Source organism: Pelmatolapia mariae, linkage group LG18 (genome assembly GCF_036321145.2).
Source record: "Pelmatolapia mariae isolate MD_Pm_ZW linkage group LG18, Pm_UMD_F_2, whole genome shotgun sequence".
Classification (NCBI taxonomy): Eukaryota; Metazoa; Chordata; class Actinopteri; order Cichliformes; family Cichlidae; genus Pelmatolapia; species Pelmatolapia mariae.
The window spans coordinates 28,033,488-28,052,253 of NC_086243.1; the positions used below are offsets into that span (position 1 = coordinate 28,033,488).

Consider the following 18,766-nt stretch of genomic DNA (forward strand, 5'->3'; position numbering starts at 1 on the left):
TAAAAAAATCACATATGACCCAAAGTTTTGAGTTTGAAGCTTTTTAGGAAGACTGGTCAAAGAAACTTCTACTGAAAAAGGATACGTTTTGAGACTGGTGGAACGAATGTAGCTGGAAAACAAAAGCAGGGGAAATGATTTTGGCTAAAACCTGTTATCTCCATACAGGAAAGCTGGGTGTAAAACAGCACTTCTTTAGCTGCACTCAGATAAAAACACTCCACATGTGGCTGTTTTTGAGTGGAGGAGGGGAAGAAAAGTTTTGACAACTGCTTGTTGTCGCTGAAGTGTATTCAGTTGTAATAATTACGCTCTGCAAGATGCAGGGAGGAGTAGCTCCCTCGCATCTATGACAGGACAGTGTTTGGTGTCTTATGGAGACGGTTTATACCCTCTGTGTAACCTTCTAGATTTAGCTGAGACATTGCAGCGTGGACCTCAAGATGTTCATCCTTTGACCTCCCACCAAAACTGGATACGAAATGGGGAATAAATACAGCAAAAAGATAAATACGTGTGTTTACCCAAATTAAATTTTGCATTAATTCTAAATTAAAAGTGTAGCCACTTTTTTTTATTACTGTGTAATAGTTGGTCGGTTTTTAAAAGGACAGTTTTGGGGCTCCATCAGTGGACAAGGTACTGGATCATTCCTGGAGAACTGGGGCACAAATGGCTGGGCTCTGATACGGACGGAGACGGGACGTTAATGAGATCACAGTTTTGGATTGACTGCATGATGTAAATGTATGTGTGATTAAATAATTATGAGGAAAAAAACTGTCCCCTCTGTGTTCTGTCATTTGACTCTTGTGAATGTGGAGATGGGTTTCACGTGGCTGTTTCTCTTTTACGTACATACACTGGTCGACTGTTTATTTCTTTTTTTTGGTTTGTGGCTTTGTTCTGAGAACTCTCTTGGAATTAGAGATGGGGTCTTCTTTCATGCTTTAACACAGTCACTTCAAGCAAATCCAGGTACATATAAAATATTTCCCCAGTCTTAAGTGGAAGGATTTGCCACTGAGTGGCATCAGCCCACTAGATGGTTTTACAAAGTGTGAAAATTGCTGTGAAGAAAGCTGCAGTTAGCTAACACAGAAAGACAGCAACTCACACCTACAGCCATTTTAGAATCACCAATAAATCCAATTTACAGTCATGGCAAAAAGAAAGTACACCCTCTGTCAGTTCAGGTTTTACATAGAATTAAAGAACGGCTTAAAATTTGGTGAATACGACAGATGAATGAAATACATGACATATTGCATGAAGATGAAGCCAAAGTGCAGAAGCAGTACACCTTACTGCTTCATCGTGAATTAAGAGGACAAGTAGCATGTGATCATTTGCAAGTGTGAGCGCCTCGACTAAAGCAAAGGTCTTGGCAGTTTGCTGGTCTGAAGCATTTAGGTGTGTGTAAACACAAGGCCAAGGAGGAGAGGCACCAGCAGTGGTCTTAGAGAAGCAACTGTTGCTGCAAATTATATTTAAGGTTTAAAAGTCGATTTTCAAACAATTTGAAGTCCATCATTCTACAAAGAAAAAGTTCCATTCACATGTAACATATAACATTCAAAACGGTCACCAATCATCCCAGAAAGGAAAGTCCCAGCAATTTCTCCCCAAGGTCAGACTGTGCAACATTCAAACTGCAAAAATCCAAGAGCTACATCTCACACTCTGCAGGCCTCACTTTTAGGTTGTATTCACTTAATTTAAGACCTGCTAAGGACAAGATGATTTTTTTTATTGTATCCTAATACATAAAGCATCGGAACTGACAGGGGATATACTTGCTTTCCTGATGACTGAACCCATCTTTGCCAGACTACAATGAAAAGTTTGCAAACACAGAAAGGTGCCAGTCGGCTGGTGGATTCAAACCTGTGTGCAGTGTGTCGCCCAGCACAACAACTAAAACAAGTGAAAATATAGGACATTTTCTCAGTATGTAGGATGCGGGGGATGTCCCAGCCACAGTGGGACACCTGATTCCCCCAGACTCAGGGTGTTAAAGTTGTAAATAGTAAAATTCTATTGTTTCTTGGCCATTGATCAGTGGTCATGACAGTCTGCATATTAATGATCATGAAACTGACCTCATGACCCCATTTTTAATCAGTGGTGCTAGGTTTGGTCTTTATGCAAATGTACTGTTTATAAAGTTGGGGAAACCTGCAGCCGGCTGAGACTGAAGAAGTCACTTTGATGAGTAATGAAACATTTCTCCCACTGAAAACACAATGTCCAGATCAGCAGAATCAACTTTCTGGGATACTGTATCTTTACAAAACCTTTGCAGTTTTTGTGCTTTTGTAGAGCCGCTGTGATCCATGCATACTAACAAACCTGTAATAACTCCTGAGGGAATACTGATGCTTTTTTCTTTTTAAATAGATGGTTCATTTCATTTCATTTATAGTGTTTATAAAAATAAGACAAAGTTAAAAGTAGTGTAAAACTTTTGATGTAGAACAGTGCAGCTTTTGGTCCCATTGTAGATGGGCTGTGAATTGTAACACACAAGGAAATGAATGGGCATTTTGTAAACCGTAAAATGATAGTTGATTGATTGTTCATTTGCTGGTCCGGCTCACTTGACAGCACATTGGGCTGATTAGCACATTGTATGTGTGCCATGAACTAAAAGTTGACACACCTTTTTTTTTCGTTTTAAAAGCAGTCACAATTACGCACAATGTATTTGTAGTTCGCGGCCATCACCGCCAGGTTGCGCTAAATCCCCTTTTGTGTCCAAAACACCTGAAAGTTCGAACCATGTGTATAACTCACAAACAAGAGAAGAGGTCTCACTACGATAGCTAGTGATTAGTCATTAGCCACTTACAACTACAGCATTGCCAGATAAAATTGTGCTAAGTTTAATTAGTTTGTTAAATGCGCATGTACAAGACCGGTGACTATGGTAACTCACAATTAGTTAAACCGGAAAGTGTTATTTTTATTTTTGTGTTTTCCGGAAAATATATAGAATAGCACGTCTTGTCTGCATAGACGATCTTTGCTTGAAGGTAGTTGCGAAGTTCTCGGGGCAAGCGACTCCACGGGAGCGAGCATTGCTGTAGATTACACACCGGCTAGGGAAGAGCAGGACGGACTGGAACGCCGCTCTCCGACAAACCTGACAAGTAGGGAAATAGTTTCACACGGTGGCCGGTCGACGGGAAAGTTTACTGGGAGTTTAACTTCACCCGGGAGCACCGCGGCGTGTCGGTGTGTTCCCCCCTGGGAGCCAGCGGAGGAGGTAGGTGAAGGTGCGGATCTGTGCCTCAGTGCGGGACACTGAGGAATGCTGTAGCCCTGAAAGCTAATTAGCTAGCTAACGTTAGAGGGCAGATTAAAGCAAGACCGAGGAGACCTGCGAGCTGAAACTGCGAGTTAAGACCACAAAACGTGACGTTAAGGTGAAGGTTAAAGCTCTGAACCCACAAAAGAGCCCAAACCTATTTTCAGACCTAATATTAAAAAAAAAATAAAATCAGAGAAACTTGAATCCTTTTGCGAATACCTTCTAAATCAGCGTCAAGAAAGCGCAGAAATCAGTGTTTACTTTTCTAAGGAGTGTCTTAAACAGATGTGTTATAGTACTTTTTGACTGGCAGGGTTAACCTTATTACCTGAGAGCAGTGAAATGGATCTGCCATAGAGCAGAAATCCTCCTGCTCACACTTTTTTTAAATATATGAAATAGTGATATTAGACATTTAAATGGCTTTTTAAAGTTGATCTGATCCTCGTGGTTTGAAAGCTGCCGTTTAAATCACAGTAGAGCCTATAATCATCACCTCAACGACACAGTCCTATCATGAATTATAATGAAGAACCTTTAATTGTTTCAAAAATGTTCATTCTCTTAAGTTTTGAGGTGATTTAGAAGCAGATGTGTCTATGCCATTAATGAAAGTCTTTCTGACCTTAAAACTAAACTTGTACTTTTTAAAGGGCGTAAGTGAGTGTCAGTTGAGCAAGTAGTTAGTTATTTGAGAGTTTGGATAGTCTCCCCCAAATCTGCCATTTATGAAAGTAAAGACAAATATTTGTTTATGAAGTGAAAAAGCAACCAATTTAAAGAGACTGTTAAAGCATTTTACTGTTTTTTATTTACTTTATATTTGTAATGATGGGCTTGAGAAAACCTTGCTGGTGACAGAGCTTCACGTGGTGAATGGAAGAGAGATTTTCTGTAAAACCTCCTGGTCTTATTGTGGCCAGCATGCCTTTAACATGTTCTTTATTTGTATTTTGCTTAAAATGTGTACTCTGATTTCTTTCTTTCTCGATTGAGGGAGCTGCAGCTGGCCGTAGTTGGTCGAAGTGGTTCAGGTTGTGGCTTTAACAGTGATAGGGTGGGGGGATACCGTGGGGAGCTGATTTTGATTTCTCTAGAAGAAAATTATGGTGAGAGCCAGTGTCAAAGTAGGACAGCCAGTGCTGGATCCAGGCTGTTTGAGGCAGCTTGGGCCTATATTTGGTGGCTTCTTTGTGCACGGTTCACAGTGCACTGCTCCTGCTTGTTACAAATAGATACATCGAGAATTAGTTTTACACGTTAAAGGGTCTATTATATATCCTCACTTATCCCCCATTCTGAAACTATTCTGACTTTTGTTTGTGAGCTGTTTGCTGGTAACTGTGTTTTTTCTGCTCCAAACAAGTGAAAAGCAAAATATAGATAGGGGCAGTATAAACATAACATTGACACATAAATCTGGACACAAACAATTGCTTATTTGATAGAATTATGGTTCATTTGGAGACGTGTTTGTGGTCCTCTGGTGAATGTAAAGCTGATATTTTTGGTTCCTACCGACTCCTGAGGGAAATGTTTGGCTCTGTAGCGAATAACATTTTCACTACTTTTTTTTCCACTGGGTTGCTTTGTGTGTCTGTGAGTTTGTTTTTCTTTTTGTTTTTTGGTTTGTTTTTTTTTGCTGCAGGTTAGTTAATGTGTGTGAGTTTTAGGGTTTTTTAAGCTGTTTGCAGTGGCCTGAAATGGGACATTTAAGAGCCAGAAAGCTAAACAAAGAGCTTGACAAGTAAGAGGAACCACATACATCATTTAGATGATAATTTAGATGATTTAAAAAAAAAAAACATGATCGCAGTAAAGGTTTAGAGACTTAGACTTAGAGACTTAGAGCTTTTTATTGTCATTGTGCAGTTTCTTGCACAGCGAAATTGGGTAGCTGGACCACAAAGGTGCTAAAGTAAGAAGAAGAGAAACCAATATACAATAAGGCTGAAAAAAATAAAAATAAATAAATAAATAGAATAAAATAAAAAGCAGTGTATATGTATACATATGTGAGTGGAACTATATACATGGTGTATGTGTAGGAAACATTGAAACAGACTGGGAGCAAAATAATTGCACATGAGCCAAAAATATTGCACAGAACATGGAAAGACTGAGATATTGCACATAGATGATCAACAGCAGTGTCAGAGTGGATGTACCAAGTGTCAAACTGAACCCAAATTCCTCTAAAATATCTCCAAACTGCTAAAGCTTTGCTTTTAGCTTCTTCTATGCTAACTTACCTCTCCATTTTGCAACCATCGTTCTGCAGCTAACAACACAGAATTTAGTTCAATAGATGGATTCCTTAAATAAGCTCATTGTTACCAGTCTTTGTGAGATGGGATCAGACTGATATTGTATCCAAATATCTGATATGTGGTGCATCCCTGATTATCACCATGTTTTTATTAGTATTAGCTATGTGTCTCTTCTAGTGGTGAAGCGGGTTCTGGACATAAATGTGAATACCCATACCCCATTTTAACAAACTGTGCCTGTAAACAGGCAATCAGGACGTCTATAAGGTTGCAGTGTCACAGATATGCTGTCACTGCCCTTAGCCTTGGTCTTGCCAAAGAAACTGACCATCCAACCTTGAGCAACTTCCTCCATGTCCACCCATTATTTCCATCGTCACAGCCTCTTTTGCTAGCTGTTGTTGGCAGCAAGAGCAAACACACGCATGTGCTCTTGACATCTGAACAGTGAATGACCCAGTGGAAAATAATTAGTGCTTTGCGAGACTCATGCTAATGTTCTGTTACATCTGATCGGCGCCCACAGGCCAGAGTGATTTGCGCTTTGTGTTACAAAGTTGGATAGTTCTAATAGATGTGACCAAAGTTTCTAATAATGAGGTCAGCCTGTACTACCTAAGAGCCGAAAGCTCACATTTCAGATGGCTCTAAAAACTGAAGTTTTTTTTTTCTCTCCTTGGCTCTGAATGATGTCAGTGAGAGCAGATATCTGTGATCTGACATCCCACCCACCTGCTGTTCACACCTTCCGTACTGTGGGGCCACCAGTTGTAATAAAAATACAGAGGTGAGGCAGATCACATCCCAGCAAACTAAATGTGGAGCAAAGAGTATGCTTGCACGAGACAAGTAACTGATGCCGAGAGTTCATTGGCAGTTTTTATATCATGGAGAAAAATATGTGTCGAAAGGGTTACAAATGTGTACGAATCATCCACAAGTGTAAATGACTTCCTCTGTATTCCTTCCTTAATGTTAGCCTGCTGTTATTATACAATGGTAAAATTAACATCAACACAACCACAGTGTTTCCACATCTGCAGCTGAGCACTCACTGACTTTCCCCAGCAGAAAAACATTTCACGATGCAGCAGCAGCTTATTTGATTCATCGAAGCACATGCTTGTGAGTCCTCAAACATTACACACAAATCACTGCACACATTCGTTAATCTTAGTGTACGCTCGTGGATAATGTCGTATGCATTTGTAACCCTTATGAGACATATTTCTCTCCATATTATATATCCAACTTAAAAACCACAAACAAGCTGGTTTGTTATAATCAGTATTTTTTTTATTTTAATGTATATTTCTCACATTTCCCCTTGCAGTAAGTACATTTATTAAGGATAAATGGAAGCTCAGATTTGTTTTCATGGCCTCATTCATGTCCATTTTTCCTCCAGTGACTGTTAAAACTCTTAAAGTTGTTCATTTTCATAGTGTAGAATACACCCGTTTATTACCACGTCTTTTTGAGCCACACGATGCTTGTGAGGCTGACGGGATAATGATAATGATATTTCTTTGTTCATTAATAAGAGAAAAGCAAACGACCAAAGCTATAAAAATAAATGTCCAACAGCAAAGACTTGGATTAAATTGAAAGAACACACATTACTTAAGGTGTGGGTTGAAGCTCTGGCTTATTACACCTACCTTTTTACAGCATAGTCTAAATGGCAAGTCATTTATAGCAAGATTTCATCTCTAAAAGACCAAAGAAAACATATTGAAAGTAAATGTGTTGGCTTTTGTTTAAATATAAAAGATCAGCGGAACATAGTGGTGGGTGGGGGGGAGATGCACAGTCATCCTAATCATATTTAAAGGCATGGAAGTAGAAAAATTATCACACACAACTTGCTGTCAGAAGTTTAGACCATGATGCGGAATAAATCGAGTAACTTATGTTTCTGAAAAGTTCATGTTCTCAGCCTGTATTAGTGCTTAAATGAGGAAAGCGCGGCTGATTGCCATCTCTCCCCAACCCCGTTCCCTTTAAATACCTCCACAATGGGAATTTGCTCTCTCTGATGAAAATAACTTAAACTAATCACCAGTGGCCCGGCTCTGAATCGACAGTCTGAACTTGGCTAACAAGAGTCATGTGAGAGTCGATGCAGAGGAATTTCGCCGCTGCTGCTAGTGCTGCTAGTGCTGCTGGTGCTGCTGGTGCTGCTGGTGCTTCACTCATCCCTGTTTCAGTTGAAATATTTAATGTGCTCACAATGAGAGAGTATTTGCAGTGTGCTGATTTCTGTTTTGCTGAGGCAAGAGAAAATGTGAGGGTGTGTTTCCTGCATGTGCTGACAGCAGCGGATTTTTAAACATACATATCAGTTCCAACACTTCCACACACTTCAGCCGAGGTCCTGCTTTCATGGGACCCACCCATCCACTCTGTCTCCCACTGCAAATCTTATTACCATCACTCTGAATTAAGGGTCGTCTTCTGATTTTGCTGATTGGACTCTGAGAAGATTTGTTTGCTAAATAGCAGCACTGAAGCTGTAGCTTAATCTTGGTGGGGGATAAGTGAAAGAGACAACAACCCCCAGGTACTTAATCTTCCAAAGACCTTTCCGTATGACGAATAGGAGCATTAAGTTGATTGTCTGTTTTGTTTGTAGTCTTCCTCATTTTAATTCAAAGGGTATTTTCAGAACCACCATGCCAGACTCCCTCATAGAGGGATTGCATTTTTGACCCCTTTTTCATAATTAATCATCACTTTTTTTTTAAAGCTACATATTAAAAAGGAACCCACAAACTTTAAATTATTTGTTGGTTTTTACATGTTTCAAGTTGTATGACTTGAGGTTTACCTAACTTAGTAATTAATAGCTGTACTCTGGTTTAAAATCAGTCTTAAATTTAAAAACAGTGAGAAGGAAACATTCAAAGGTATGTTTTTTCTGAATCGAAATTGTTCTTTCAAGGGTCACTTGGCATATAAGGCCACAGTGCCACAGGCATAGAGACTGATTACTGATTGCAATCTCTGTTTTCTACAGAATTGCTGAGGTCATCTCTAGTTTCCGTGGAAGATGCCGACTCTTCAACTACCCACCGAGCAGTAGTGAAACTTGAAAAAGTGTGATGCAAACTGGAAATGGAGAAGGTTTGCCTTCAGGGTCCTAAAGCTGCATCAAGGGTGTTTCAAAAGGCAAAACTTTTACTCTGAAGGTGAATGGTCTCCATTTCTGGTTTGTGTTGCACTTTTACAAGTTTCACTACTGCTTGTTGAGTAGTTGACAAGCTTTGCGGACAAAATAGCGTCTTCTACGCAAAAGGTACTTTTTTGGTACCTTGGCTGAGGTTCCAAGTGAGCTGAGTCACGAGAATGACTTCTTCACAAAACTCAAACTGCCATTTTCAAAACCTAGCAACGAGGGAAATGGCTGCACAAAAACCAACACCGTGGTCTCTGAGTCTGACAAAAAGCCACAGAAAGCGCAACAGGTATACCACCGCCACAACGTCATGGGACTTTTGGTCACGTTGCTACAATGACCCCAAGCACATTAACCCTTTATTGACCATGGGCCCACCGGCGGGCCCATTTTACAGGTAAATTTGAAGGGCCGGTCAATAAAGGGTTAAGGTGGTACTCAGTTGTAATGGAAAAAGACCAAAACCGAGTCGAGTAGAGTAAAATCTGAGTAGGTACTAGTGGAAAACAGGCATTCGACTGGTCCACATATGTAAGACAAAGAGTCTGTTGTCTAAATTTGTTCCTGTTATTTCTGGCTGATTATGAGCAAAAATGTGTTTCATGCCTGAGTAAATTAAACCTCACATTGGAAAAATAAACTGGTTGAGATTAGATTTTTATGACCCATGTGGTTTTTCTTTGAGGGAAGACCAAAACCCTGCAAGGGGTGGAAGGATGGCAGGAAATGAAATCTCATCTCACTGTCTTGAGTCCCCAAACCTTCCAGCCACTGTGAGTATTTCACTGGGCAAACGATGCTTGTAGAGTCCCTGAATAATGAGCAGGTTAGGCACGCCATTTGCTCAGTTATTATTCCCAGAAAGAAGGAGGTCGTGCATCTGAACTCTGTGCAGACTACAGAGTTTTTTTTTTATCTGACTCCTGTTTAGTGTTTACTGTTTATTGCTCTCTTTTTTTTCTTCCTCTCCACTCTCTCCAGCCATAACTGGTTGTGCCAGGTGGACTGCCCACCCTGAGTTTGTTTTTTTCCCTTCACCACTATCACCAAAGTCTTGCCCATTAAGGAATTCTTAACTACACTATATATACTCTGGGTTTTTCCAGCAAATCTTGACTTTCCCCCAAAGAGTTTTTGGCCTTCCCCAAGGAAAAATCTTCAGCATTGTAATAAAAATATTTTGTTAGCAGTTAATTTAAGTGGGGTTTTATTATTAAAATCCATATTTTTGGACCCAAATTACAGGAAAATGCATAGATTTATGATAATTATGTTTACAAAGACACTTTGTAAACCTCCAAAGGCCCATTTTGACCTGGGAAAAGCTCTCAAAAACTAATGGGGACAAAAGCAAATTTTGATTGTTTTAACTGATATTGGATCAGTATGTGTTTGTACTGTGTTTGTCAGCATTGTTTAGCTTCCTGCCATTTGGTTTCTTTATTAAAGAAATAGGTTTCAATTAAATCCTTAAAAAACGTTATTGGTGTTCTACCACATTTGGTTTCATCATATTTTTTCCTTGACTATAAACAATTTCTCATTAAAAAAATTAATAAAATAGAAAATAGTGATATAAAGTATTTCTAGCCACTCGACTCCATGCCTTCAGCATGAGGGTTGAGCATGTTAACAAGGAAAGCTGCCACTACTACTCATGCTATAACCATCACACAGTCTTATTCCTCACTACTCTGCTGTTATTCAGTGAATAGCTGTGAATTAGCACCAGATGCAGTGTTTTGTTTCATTTGGCTAATGGACTTTCTGTTCAGCTGATAGATTCGGTGAGATTTCCCTCAGTACTTGTTAGCCTGAACCCTCGAGTTAATCTGTGGTGATATTATCCCTCCAGTCACTGCATCAGCAGTAATCCCAGCACTGCTCGCCTAATCACAGATATTTATTAAGCTAATGCACGGCTGAAGGTAAACAGAAGCGCAATGCTATTATTAGGTAATAGCTGCCAACCGCACATTTAATGTTCAGCTGCAGCTTTAATGGTGACACCCAGTGGAAACTACTTTTTGATTAATCAAGTGGTTTTAAAATAGCGTAGCTCATGCTGGTTAATGTGTGTGGGATATGCTCATTAAGCATTCTCAGGACACTCGTACAACCACAACAGTCTTCACAGTGACCACTGTTTGTTGTGCGCTTTGTCTGGTGCCCACTCCAATGTTTTCACAGAATTTGTCGGCTTATATCACCAGCTGCAGATGGTGGCCTCGCTATAGTTTCATGGATCATGGGTGTCTCTTAAGTGAATCTGCATGTGTTGTGCAGCGATGCTCATCATTCATCATGAACTCAAGATGAGAGGAAACACACAGAGGTGTGTTGGTTACTATTGTAGAGAGGCTAATTTCTCCCCACCTTTTTTTTTCTTGTATGTATATGTGCTTTTTGTTTTTCTTTTGTGTGTGTGTGTGTGTGTGTGCGTGTGCATGCGCGTGTGTTTGTGGAGGGTGCCGTTCGTTTAACAACTGTTCCTTAACTGTTCCTTAACTGCCCCAGTGGCACTGGTATCAGTTATTGGCAATCTCACTGGGACAATAGGACCGTCATACTAAAGAGAAATCACCCAGCCTTCATGGGAAACACTACAGTATCCAGCATTGCTGCTGGGTTAAAAAAAAAAGAAAAAATAGCAACGATGCACTCTTTGTCCTTGGAGGCATGTTCTTGGTTTGATAATGATGTAACTCACTGATAATTTTGTAGGATTGCAGTTATGACTGTTATTGTAATATCTTGCTTCTCATTCTGCAGTAGCCTGTATCGTCATCAAGTGAGTCTGCTTGACTATCGCACTTTGTTTGAAATTGTTTCACGGCTGAGATTACAGGTCCTTTAACCATCTCCTGGTTTTGGATGCCTGGGGACAGTAGACTAATTTGATTTGGACTATTACATTAAACAGGAAGGAATGAGTTGCGTTGATTTTTTTTTTCATACTTTATTTAATACTGCAAATATAAACACTGAGGTCCCAGCGGCTTTAATATTTTAATTATTACCAGAGATACAACTGATTGGTATCTTCCTTGTTTCTTTTCATCAGTTACCAAGCTCAGGCTCAGTTTATGCGCAGATCTACAGTTTCAAAAGCAAAAAAAAAGAAAGAAAAAAAGTTGGAGTTAAAAAAAAAAAAAAAAATCTAAATTCCTTTTCTTTCAAGTGTTAGTTTTGTGTAAGTGGCTGGCATTTTTGCTTAAAATATAAAGAAAAATACAAAAAGAATAGATCGTCTTTCTTCTCATAAAAGAACTGCGTGTTAGTCTAATTGATGGTGAATGGTTGTCTGTCTTTCAGTGATAGATTGGCGACCTGCCAGGGCGTACCCTTGTCCCGTGGCAGCTGGGATAGCTTAAAGTTTATAGGTCTCTAAATGTCTCTTTGCTTTATCAAGTTTGGCAACATTTGAGAAACATTATATCCAGTTGAATATTTGTGACCTAGTAAATTTGTGCAGTCTGCAACAATTTGTCATTGTAGTTATTGCATTTTTACATTGTACATAGGAGGCATTCAGCTGACACTTGTCTCCTAAAGTGACTAGTCAGAACTTTAGAAGTCATTTTTGTCATGTACCGGAGGCAGAAAGAGAGAGCTGAGACTAAATCTCTTTTTGTAGTGAGAGTTGACTCGAGGGTAGCCTAAGATTGTAGTTTCTTTGAACTATTAAACTTATTTGATCATAATATATTTATTTTCCTGTTAATTTAAAATCTAAACAGCTGAGGTACCTCTTTCTATCAAAATAGGCCGTGCTCAGTCGTACCCTGAAGCAGTAAAGTCCAACCAGGAAACACTAATTTTATTTAATCTAATAGTTTTGGTGTATTATTGTTTAACTCAAGGTTGGCCGGGAAGTTCACTACTGATAAGATGTTTCTTTTAATATAAGCCTTGACTCCATTAAATAAATCATATTGGCATTGGTGATGTTTTTGTCTTTGTTGTTGTTGTTGTTGTTTTTTAAAAGGTGTACTACAGCATCACATCATTGTGTAAGAGAGTGTGCGCACACGCGTGTGACTTCAACAGGAAACTATGTGTGTGACTTAGCTAATCCAAGATGCCCTAATAGCTGCTGGACAAGCTGTCCTTAGTAGGGAGGAAGAAATAGAGTAAGACATAAAAACACAGTAAGTGGGAGAAAGCAGCGTGACTCATGTTACTGTCTCCACTTCTTCCGTCTAATCTTACATGTGGCTTTGAAGCTCTGAGCTGGACAGTACATTCAGCCTTGAAGAGGATTAAATCTTCTCAGTTTATATCTTATTTGTTTGTTCTGATTGGGTTAGCATGTGAGTATCAGGCTTTCAATGGCACTCTTGTTTTTGTCTTTATTTTGATTAAATGAGAGGACAAGGGAATAAATATTTTCTGACTTAACTATACCTCAAGATTTTTTTTAATGGTGTTAATATTCATTGTTATTTTTGATTTAAGCTTATTTCTTCAAGTTATTTTCTCTCACACATAAAAACACAACTTTTTTCATTTTTCCTTAAACTTGTTAGTCGAAACGTGTTGTTTTATTGACATTTTTCTTTTAAAATGCATACGATACCTTTAGTTAGAAAGCCATTCAAAGTTTTTATTCATTTTATTGTTTCAAAGGTCACTAATACAGAAAAACATTTTCCTTAAATATGACAGCATACAATGGGAAGACTAAAAAATGTAATAAGAAGAGTGTTTCTCTATACATACACTTTAATTAGGTGGCACAATCAGGAATATTTAGGTATGCCAAATTATATTTGGTGAGAAAGTCTTTGATCTACCACCTCTGCGGGCAGGTCCCTGTAATGGTGGTCCCAGAAATTGTTTGGCTGGCTCTCCAGAAAGACTTAAGTCTAGCTCCACCACCTTGGACTATAGCTGGTAGTTGCTGCCACATAGTCTGTGTTCAGCTGCAGTCTAAGAGAGTGGACAGAGTACATTTTCAGGAAAAAAAACTCACTAATGAGACAACTGAGATTATGATTATATTACTCTATTTAAAGGTTATAAAGTATTTTGCAGAGATGCTCCTTATTGAAATTGTTATTTAATAATTAATTTCAATCTTTGGGGAAAAATGGAAAAAGGATGTCCTCTTAGACTTCACAGGTGATAACTTAGTTAGATGTTATACATACTGGAACATTAGAACATCGTGGCACCCAAGGTGTATATATAATAAGTACAATAGCAGATTTATTCACGCTGAAATTAAATGTATATTTAATATATTCTCTTTGTTTTTTCAAAGGTCTACTGATGAAGACATGGTAATAAATATTTTTCTTTTGGGGTGAACAGCCTGGTGGATAGTAAGAGGCATCATGGCAGATCTGCCTATTGCCCCGGGCCAGATCTACATCGAGGTAGAATACGACTATGAGTATAAGTTTAAAGACCGGCTCATTAAGATCCAGCAGGGGGAATGCTACATGCTAGTCAAGAAAACTAATGAGGATTGGTGGCAGGTGAAAAAAGAGGAGGGGTCTAAAGCTTTTTACGTACCTGCTCAATATGTCCGAGAAGTCCGCAAAGCCCTCATGCCACCCCCTAAACCGATCCTACATCTTCCGAGTGCTACTGGTAATCCATCTTCACAAAGTGCAGGTGCACGCTGGGTAAAACCAAACAATCTGGATCTGGGACTCAACAATCATCCCGCTGAGAACCTTCACAGAAACGAGTCCAACTATCAGCGCTCCCCTTCAGCACAAACTGGAAACATGGCTAAATTCACTCCCCCGATTCAGCGCAGGGACAATAACCACCATCATGCCCCCACCTCTCCCACTGACCATGACAAAGCTCTGGCTGAAGCTCTCCATGGTGGTGTCCCACCACCCCCTTACAAAGGTGGGTCCAGCACCCTGCCCCGCAGTCGAGCCAGATCCCCAGAACTGGTCAGGGCGCCGCTGGACGTGGACACCACCCAATACTGTGACTCTGCGGGCGAAGATAGACGTACAAATGACTCTGAGTCTGGAGACGAACTGAGCAGCTCTTCCACTGAACATCTCCAGGTAACATCAAAGCTTTTGTGTGTGTGTGTGTGTGTGTGTGTGTGTGTGTGTGTGTGTGTGTGTGTGTGTGTGTTAATGTTGGCGGTGATGTATACAAGAATTGGGGGGGTGGGGGGGGGGACATTGTGGAATAGGACTTTGGTTTCACTATTATGAAATTATAGCCAATACCCACATATTGGATATATCAGATCCAGAGCAACTTTTGTTTCTTGTTCCTTGATTACTGCCATAGAACAAATGTAGCAACTATTTTTGTTGTTTTAGGTGTTTGTGAAACTTTTCACATCAAGTGTTTAATATATGCAGACTATTTCTGAGCGGATGCTATTAGGTTTGCTAGTATATCAATTATCCTACTTTCTTCATAAAGTGTTCTGAAGAACTTGAAAAGGGAACCTGAACCGGCCACACCCTGCTACAGAGCAGTATCTGAGCCCTCGTTTATACTCTGTTGTGGACATAGACACGGGCAGCTGGCGACATAATGGCTAAGTAGGCATTCCTGTTATTTTCCACTTCAAGCATAAAAAGAAAGTAACATGTATTGGTGCACTGCAGTGTAAAGTCACATGATGACAAAAAACTGGCTGGCACTTGGACGTTGTCGCAGACCTTCTTGGTCACTGTCCAAAGTGTGATGAATTTACATCACTCTGACCCGAGCAGACCCGAGTGGACTTGCGGTCGCAGAAAGTTTAAATGCCCTAAGTGATTCATGTGCAGCACAGAGGTTCTGTTTTCAGATATAAAATCAGACCAGTCATCTGTTAAACAGAAATGGGTCATAAAGTGTTTGTTTAGTTTTAAACTGTTGGTATGCCCAAATGACTAACTTTAACATTAATTTGTTCAGTGCCAGCTGATTTTTGCCTCTAAACTTTATTTTGGATAACCTAATAATCTTTACCTGTCCTGGATTACTTAAACTTGTTCAAAGCCTTTAAAGTGTTCTGATAGCTTCAACAATTAAACGCAAAACCAAGTCCCAAAAGAAAATTTTGCCCTCTTTTTTTTTTGCCTTTTGTGTGTCTAACATTTTCCAAAGCCACAGTTTGATTACTGCAAGATAAACATTTCCTACACTTTATGTCATTTGTTAGCAGAGGCTAGAAGGTTGACTGTTAGTTTGGTTAAAAAATAACTTTTTTCAGTTAATCTCAGAGAATCAATGGTAAACAACTATTCTCATACTGCCTTATATTACACTAGCCACTGCATCCAAAGCGGAAACTCATAGTTTTTTTTGCCGCACACACACCTCTATGCTGAACGTGCACTGCAGGTATATCCAGTTAAAAGATACACATCTCCTGTTCCATGAACAGAGTTCAGCTGAACTTCTTTTCCTGTTCTTATTTTCCATTTCTAAGTTATTATTTGCACTATACATACACAAAAACCAGCTCCTTCATTAGCACCATCATTACAAGTACAATAAAAACACTGAAAGAAACTCACGTTTCGGTTTGAACCCATGAGCAACACATTTGATTGTGTATTGAGTAATAAAGACACTGTCTTTACCTTCCCTGTGATAATAAAATGACAATTGTAGGATTTCTTGTCATTGACACGTCACATCTTCTAAATGACTTATTTGTTTTACAACAGGTCATCTAGTTAATCTGTCAACTGTAGTTTCATAGGTTTGGATCTCAGTATGATGCATCACGCACTGACGTAAGCATTGTTTGAGTATGTTGTGCGTAAAAAGGTTATCTGAAGGAAAGTCCTTTTTTACAAGTCCATGTATTTTCTGAATGCAGCCCAGTTCTCAATAGATCTCCTTCCTTGGTTATTGTGTCTGTGTGTATTTAAATGGAAGGACAAAGGTCAAAGCAGTCAAGCTTGTTTTTGGTTATGTATACAACCAGTCTGGCTTTGTGTGCCAGTAAACTCTGTGATTTTCTCTTTCTTAGGGCAAATACAACAACTCAGTCTCAGTCATTTTCACAACATTGGCCGTCTTGCTATGTACTTTATGCTGTAATTGACAGTCTCATAGCAGTTGGTGATGGCAGGGAGAAAGAACGTCCTTTTCATAGAAAAAATTGCCAGCAGAAGCAGGCTCAGGGTGGCTTTTTGCTCGTTGTGAGTATCAAGATTAAAAAGTGTATCCACTGTTGTGCAAACTGCATCAGCATCATTCCTGAAATATTTTCCTTATGAGAACAGACCTTTGCACAACAGAAAATGACACTCGAGGAGGAAATGGTATCGTGTATGTTGTGACCATAACAGCAGTGGCAGCTTTATAGGTGACGACACGATGAGTGTCTCCTGAGAACTTTCCACCACTGTGGTAGTGATCAGACCCCCCTGACTCATCATGTGCTCTAGTGTTAAGCTCTGAAGACACGCGCACACGCAAAAGTGATATTTCCAAAATATGTAGGGCAAGAGAAGTGGCCTGAAGCGTCCTGCTACTGGAAGGAAAAGATGTGATCTGGTGTTCTTCACTTCCTGCCTTTGCTTTATAAGGATGTGTTATCTCTGAAAATCTGGATTCGCTCTGTGGTGTAGTGTCTTTCTGTGATTGTAGGCTTTTCATAATGGACCAGAACCAGTGTCATCAATGTGATCTATCAACCCATAACCTAGTAATGATTCAGTGATTGACTATTCTTCAGGCCTGCAAAGCTCATGAAAGCCAGAAGGTGGACGTTTCCTACATAAATCCGGTGATGTGAAACTCATCCAGTTTTAGTGGGTTTGTTTTGTTTGTTTTTTTCCTCAGTCCTGGCAGCAGGGTGCTGGTCACACAAACTCAGGGTTGAGTTAGGACTTCCTAAAACAAGCAGAGCCCTCATGTTGTGCCTTAAAGGTCCATTATACAAGCCACATTGGTTGTGTTGCTTGTAAACAGTGGCATTGCCATAATCAAAACTGGCCTAAATCAGCAGGTATAGGAGGAAGAGAAGAAGTCAAAACCCGAATTAAAGTCATTTTCCAGGAGGTGAAATTTTTTTCAGAACTGTTATCTTTCTCTGTATCATTTGACTCTCTGATCTTCTGCACTGATATACCATTACAGTTACTGTAAAAACCAACACGATCACATACTCGTATCTTGAACCTGGCAGTGCTGCAGCAGCATAGAAGTAAGGTTACAAAAATCAAGAGGTGCATGACTGACTGCAGTGACACCAAAGTATGGCTTGCGCCCTGCAGGCTTGTAGTGCCGTTCACTCATTGTCAGTATGAAGAGTGTACTGGGCCCATTAGCCTTTTTGCTTCCCTACAGCCTTTATTTTAAAGTATAAAGAAAGAAGTAATGAATATAAAGCCAAAGCCACAGTCTGAATGCAGGAAGGAGAGCTGTGTGTTTGTGTCCTGCTGCCAGGTCCTGTTTCTTATTCCCAGTTCATCCAGCTTTTGACAAGCTACTTGAGTAGGCTGTAGTTAGTGTGCCAAACACTTATCTGCTGCACTCGACCTGACACCAAGGCCCACTTTGTCACTACTTTTGTCACATGTCCTCCTTTAAACTACTGGCAGTATTTCATCATTACTTCATCTGTTCATCATTATCTCAGACAGCAGAGTCGTTTTTTTTAATGAAGTTTGAGAATGTTGTCTGTCCAAAATAGTACAGATGTATTCAGAGATGCATTCATCTGCAAGAAGAAGAGTTTACTCCTCTAGCTGTCACTTGAGCGTTTGCTCCAAGACTAGTGAATTACAACGACATTTTGCAAGCTTGAGAAATTCAGTAGTGAGAAAGAAATCCAGGCAAATTTTTTATGACATAAATGTGTGATGTTGTGCAAAAGCATGTTGCCTTGGCTGTGCAGACCTTTGTTGTAATAGCTTATTAGCTGTGTTGCACCATCCAATTTTAATTAAACATCTCTCTAAAGTGCTTTACAGTAAAGGCATGCTTTGTTGGGGGAGAGATGAAGTTACATATATGCCTTTTATGTGTCTAACATTTTCCAAAGCCACAGTTTGATTACTGCAAGATAAA

General features: G+C 39.6%; 1 protein-coding gene across 3 annotated transcripts in view; it reads left to right on the plus strand.

The window, feature by feature from the left end:
* The first annotated feature begins 3,048 nt into the window (after positions 1-3,048).
* The window catches only part of LOC134617670 (rho GTPase-activating protein 12-like), a 60,503-nt gene continuing 44,785 nt past the window's right edge, over positions 3,049-18,766 (plus strand). The window contains exons 1-2 of one of the 3 annotated variants that reach the window (XM_063463012.1): positions 3,049-3,268; positions 14,028-14,796. In XM_063463012.1, the coding sequence (XP_063319082.1) occupies positions 14,101-14,796 (696 nt within the window). In that variant the 5' untranslated portion in view covers positions 3,049-3,268; positions 14,028-14,100. Of the gene's footprint in view, positions 3,279-14,027; positions 14,797-18,766 lie in introns of all 3 variants that reach the window. The other 2 variants (XM_063463011.1, XM_063463010.1) reach the window with 2 other exon arrangements.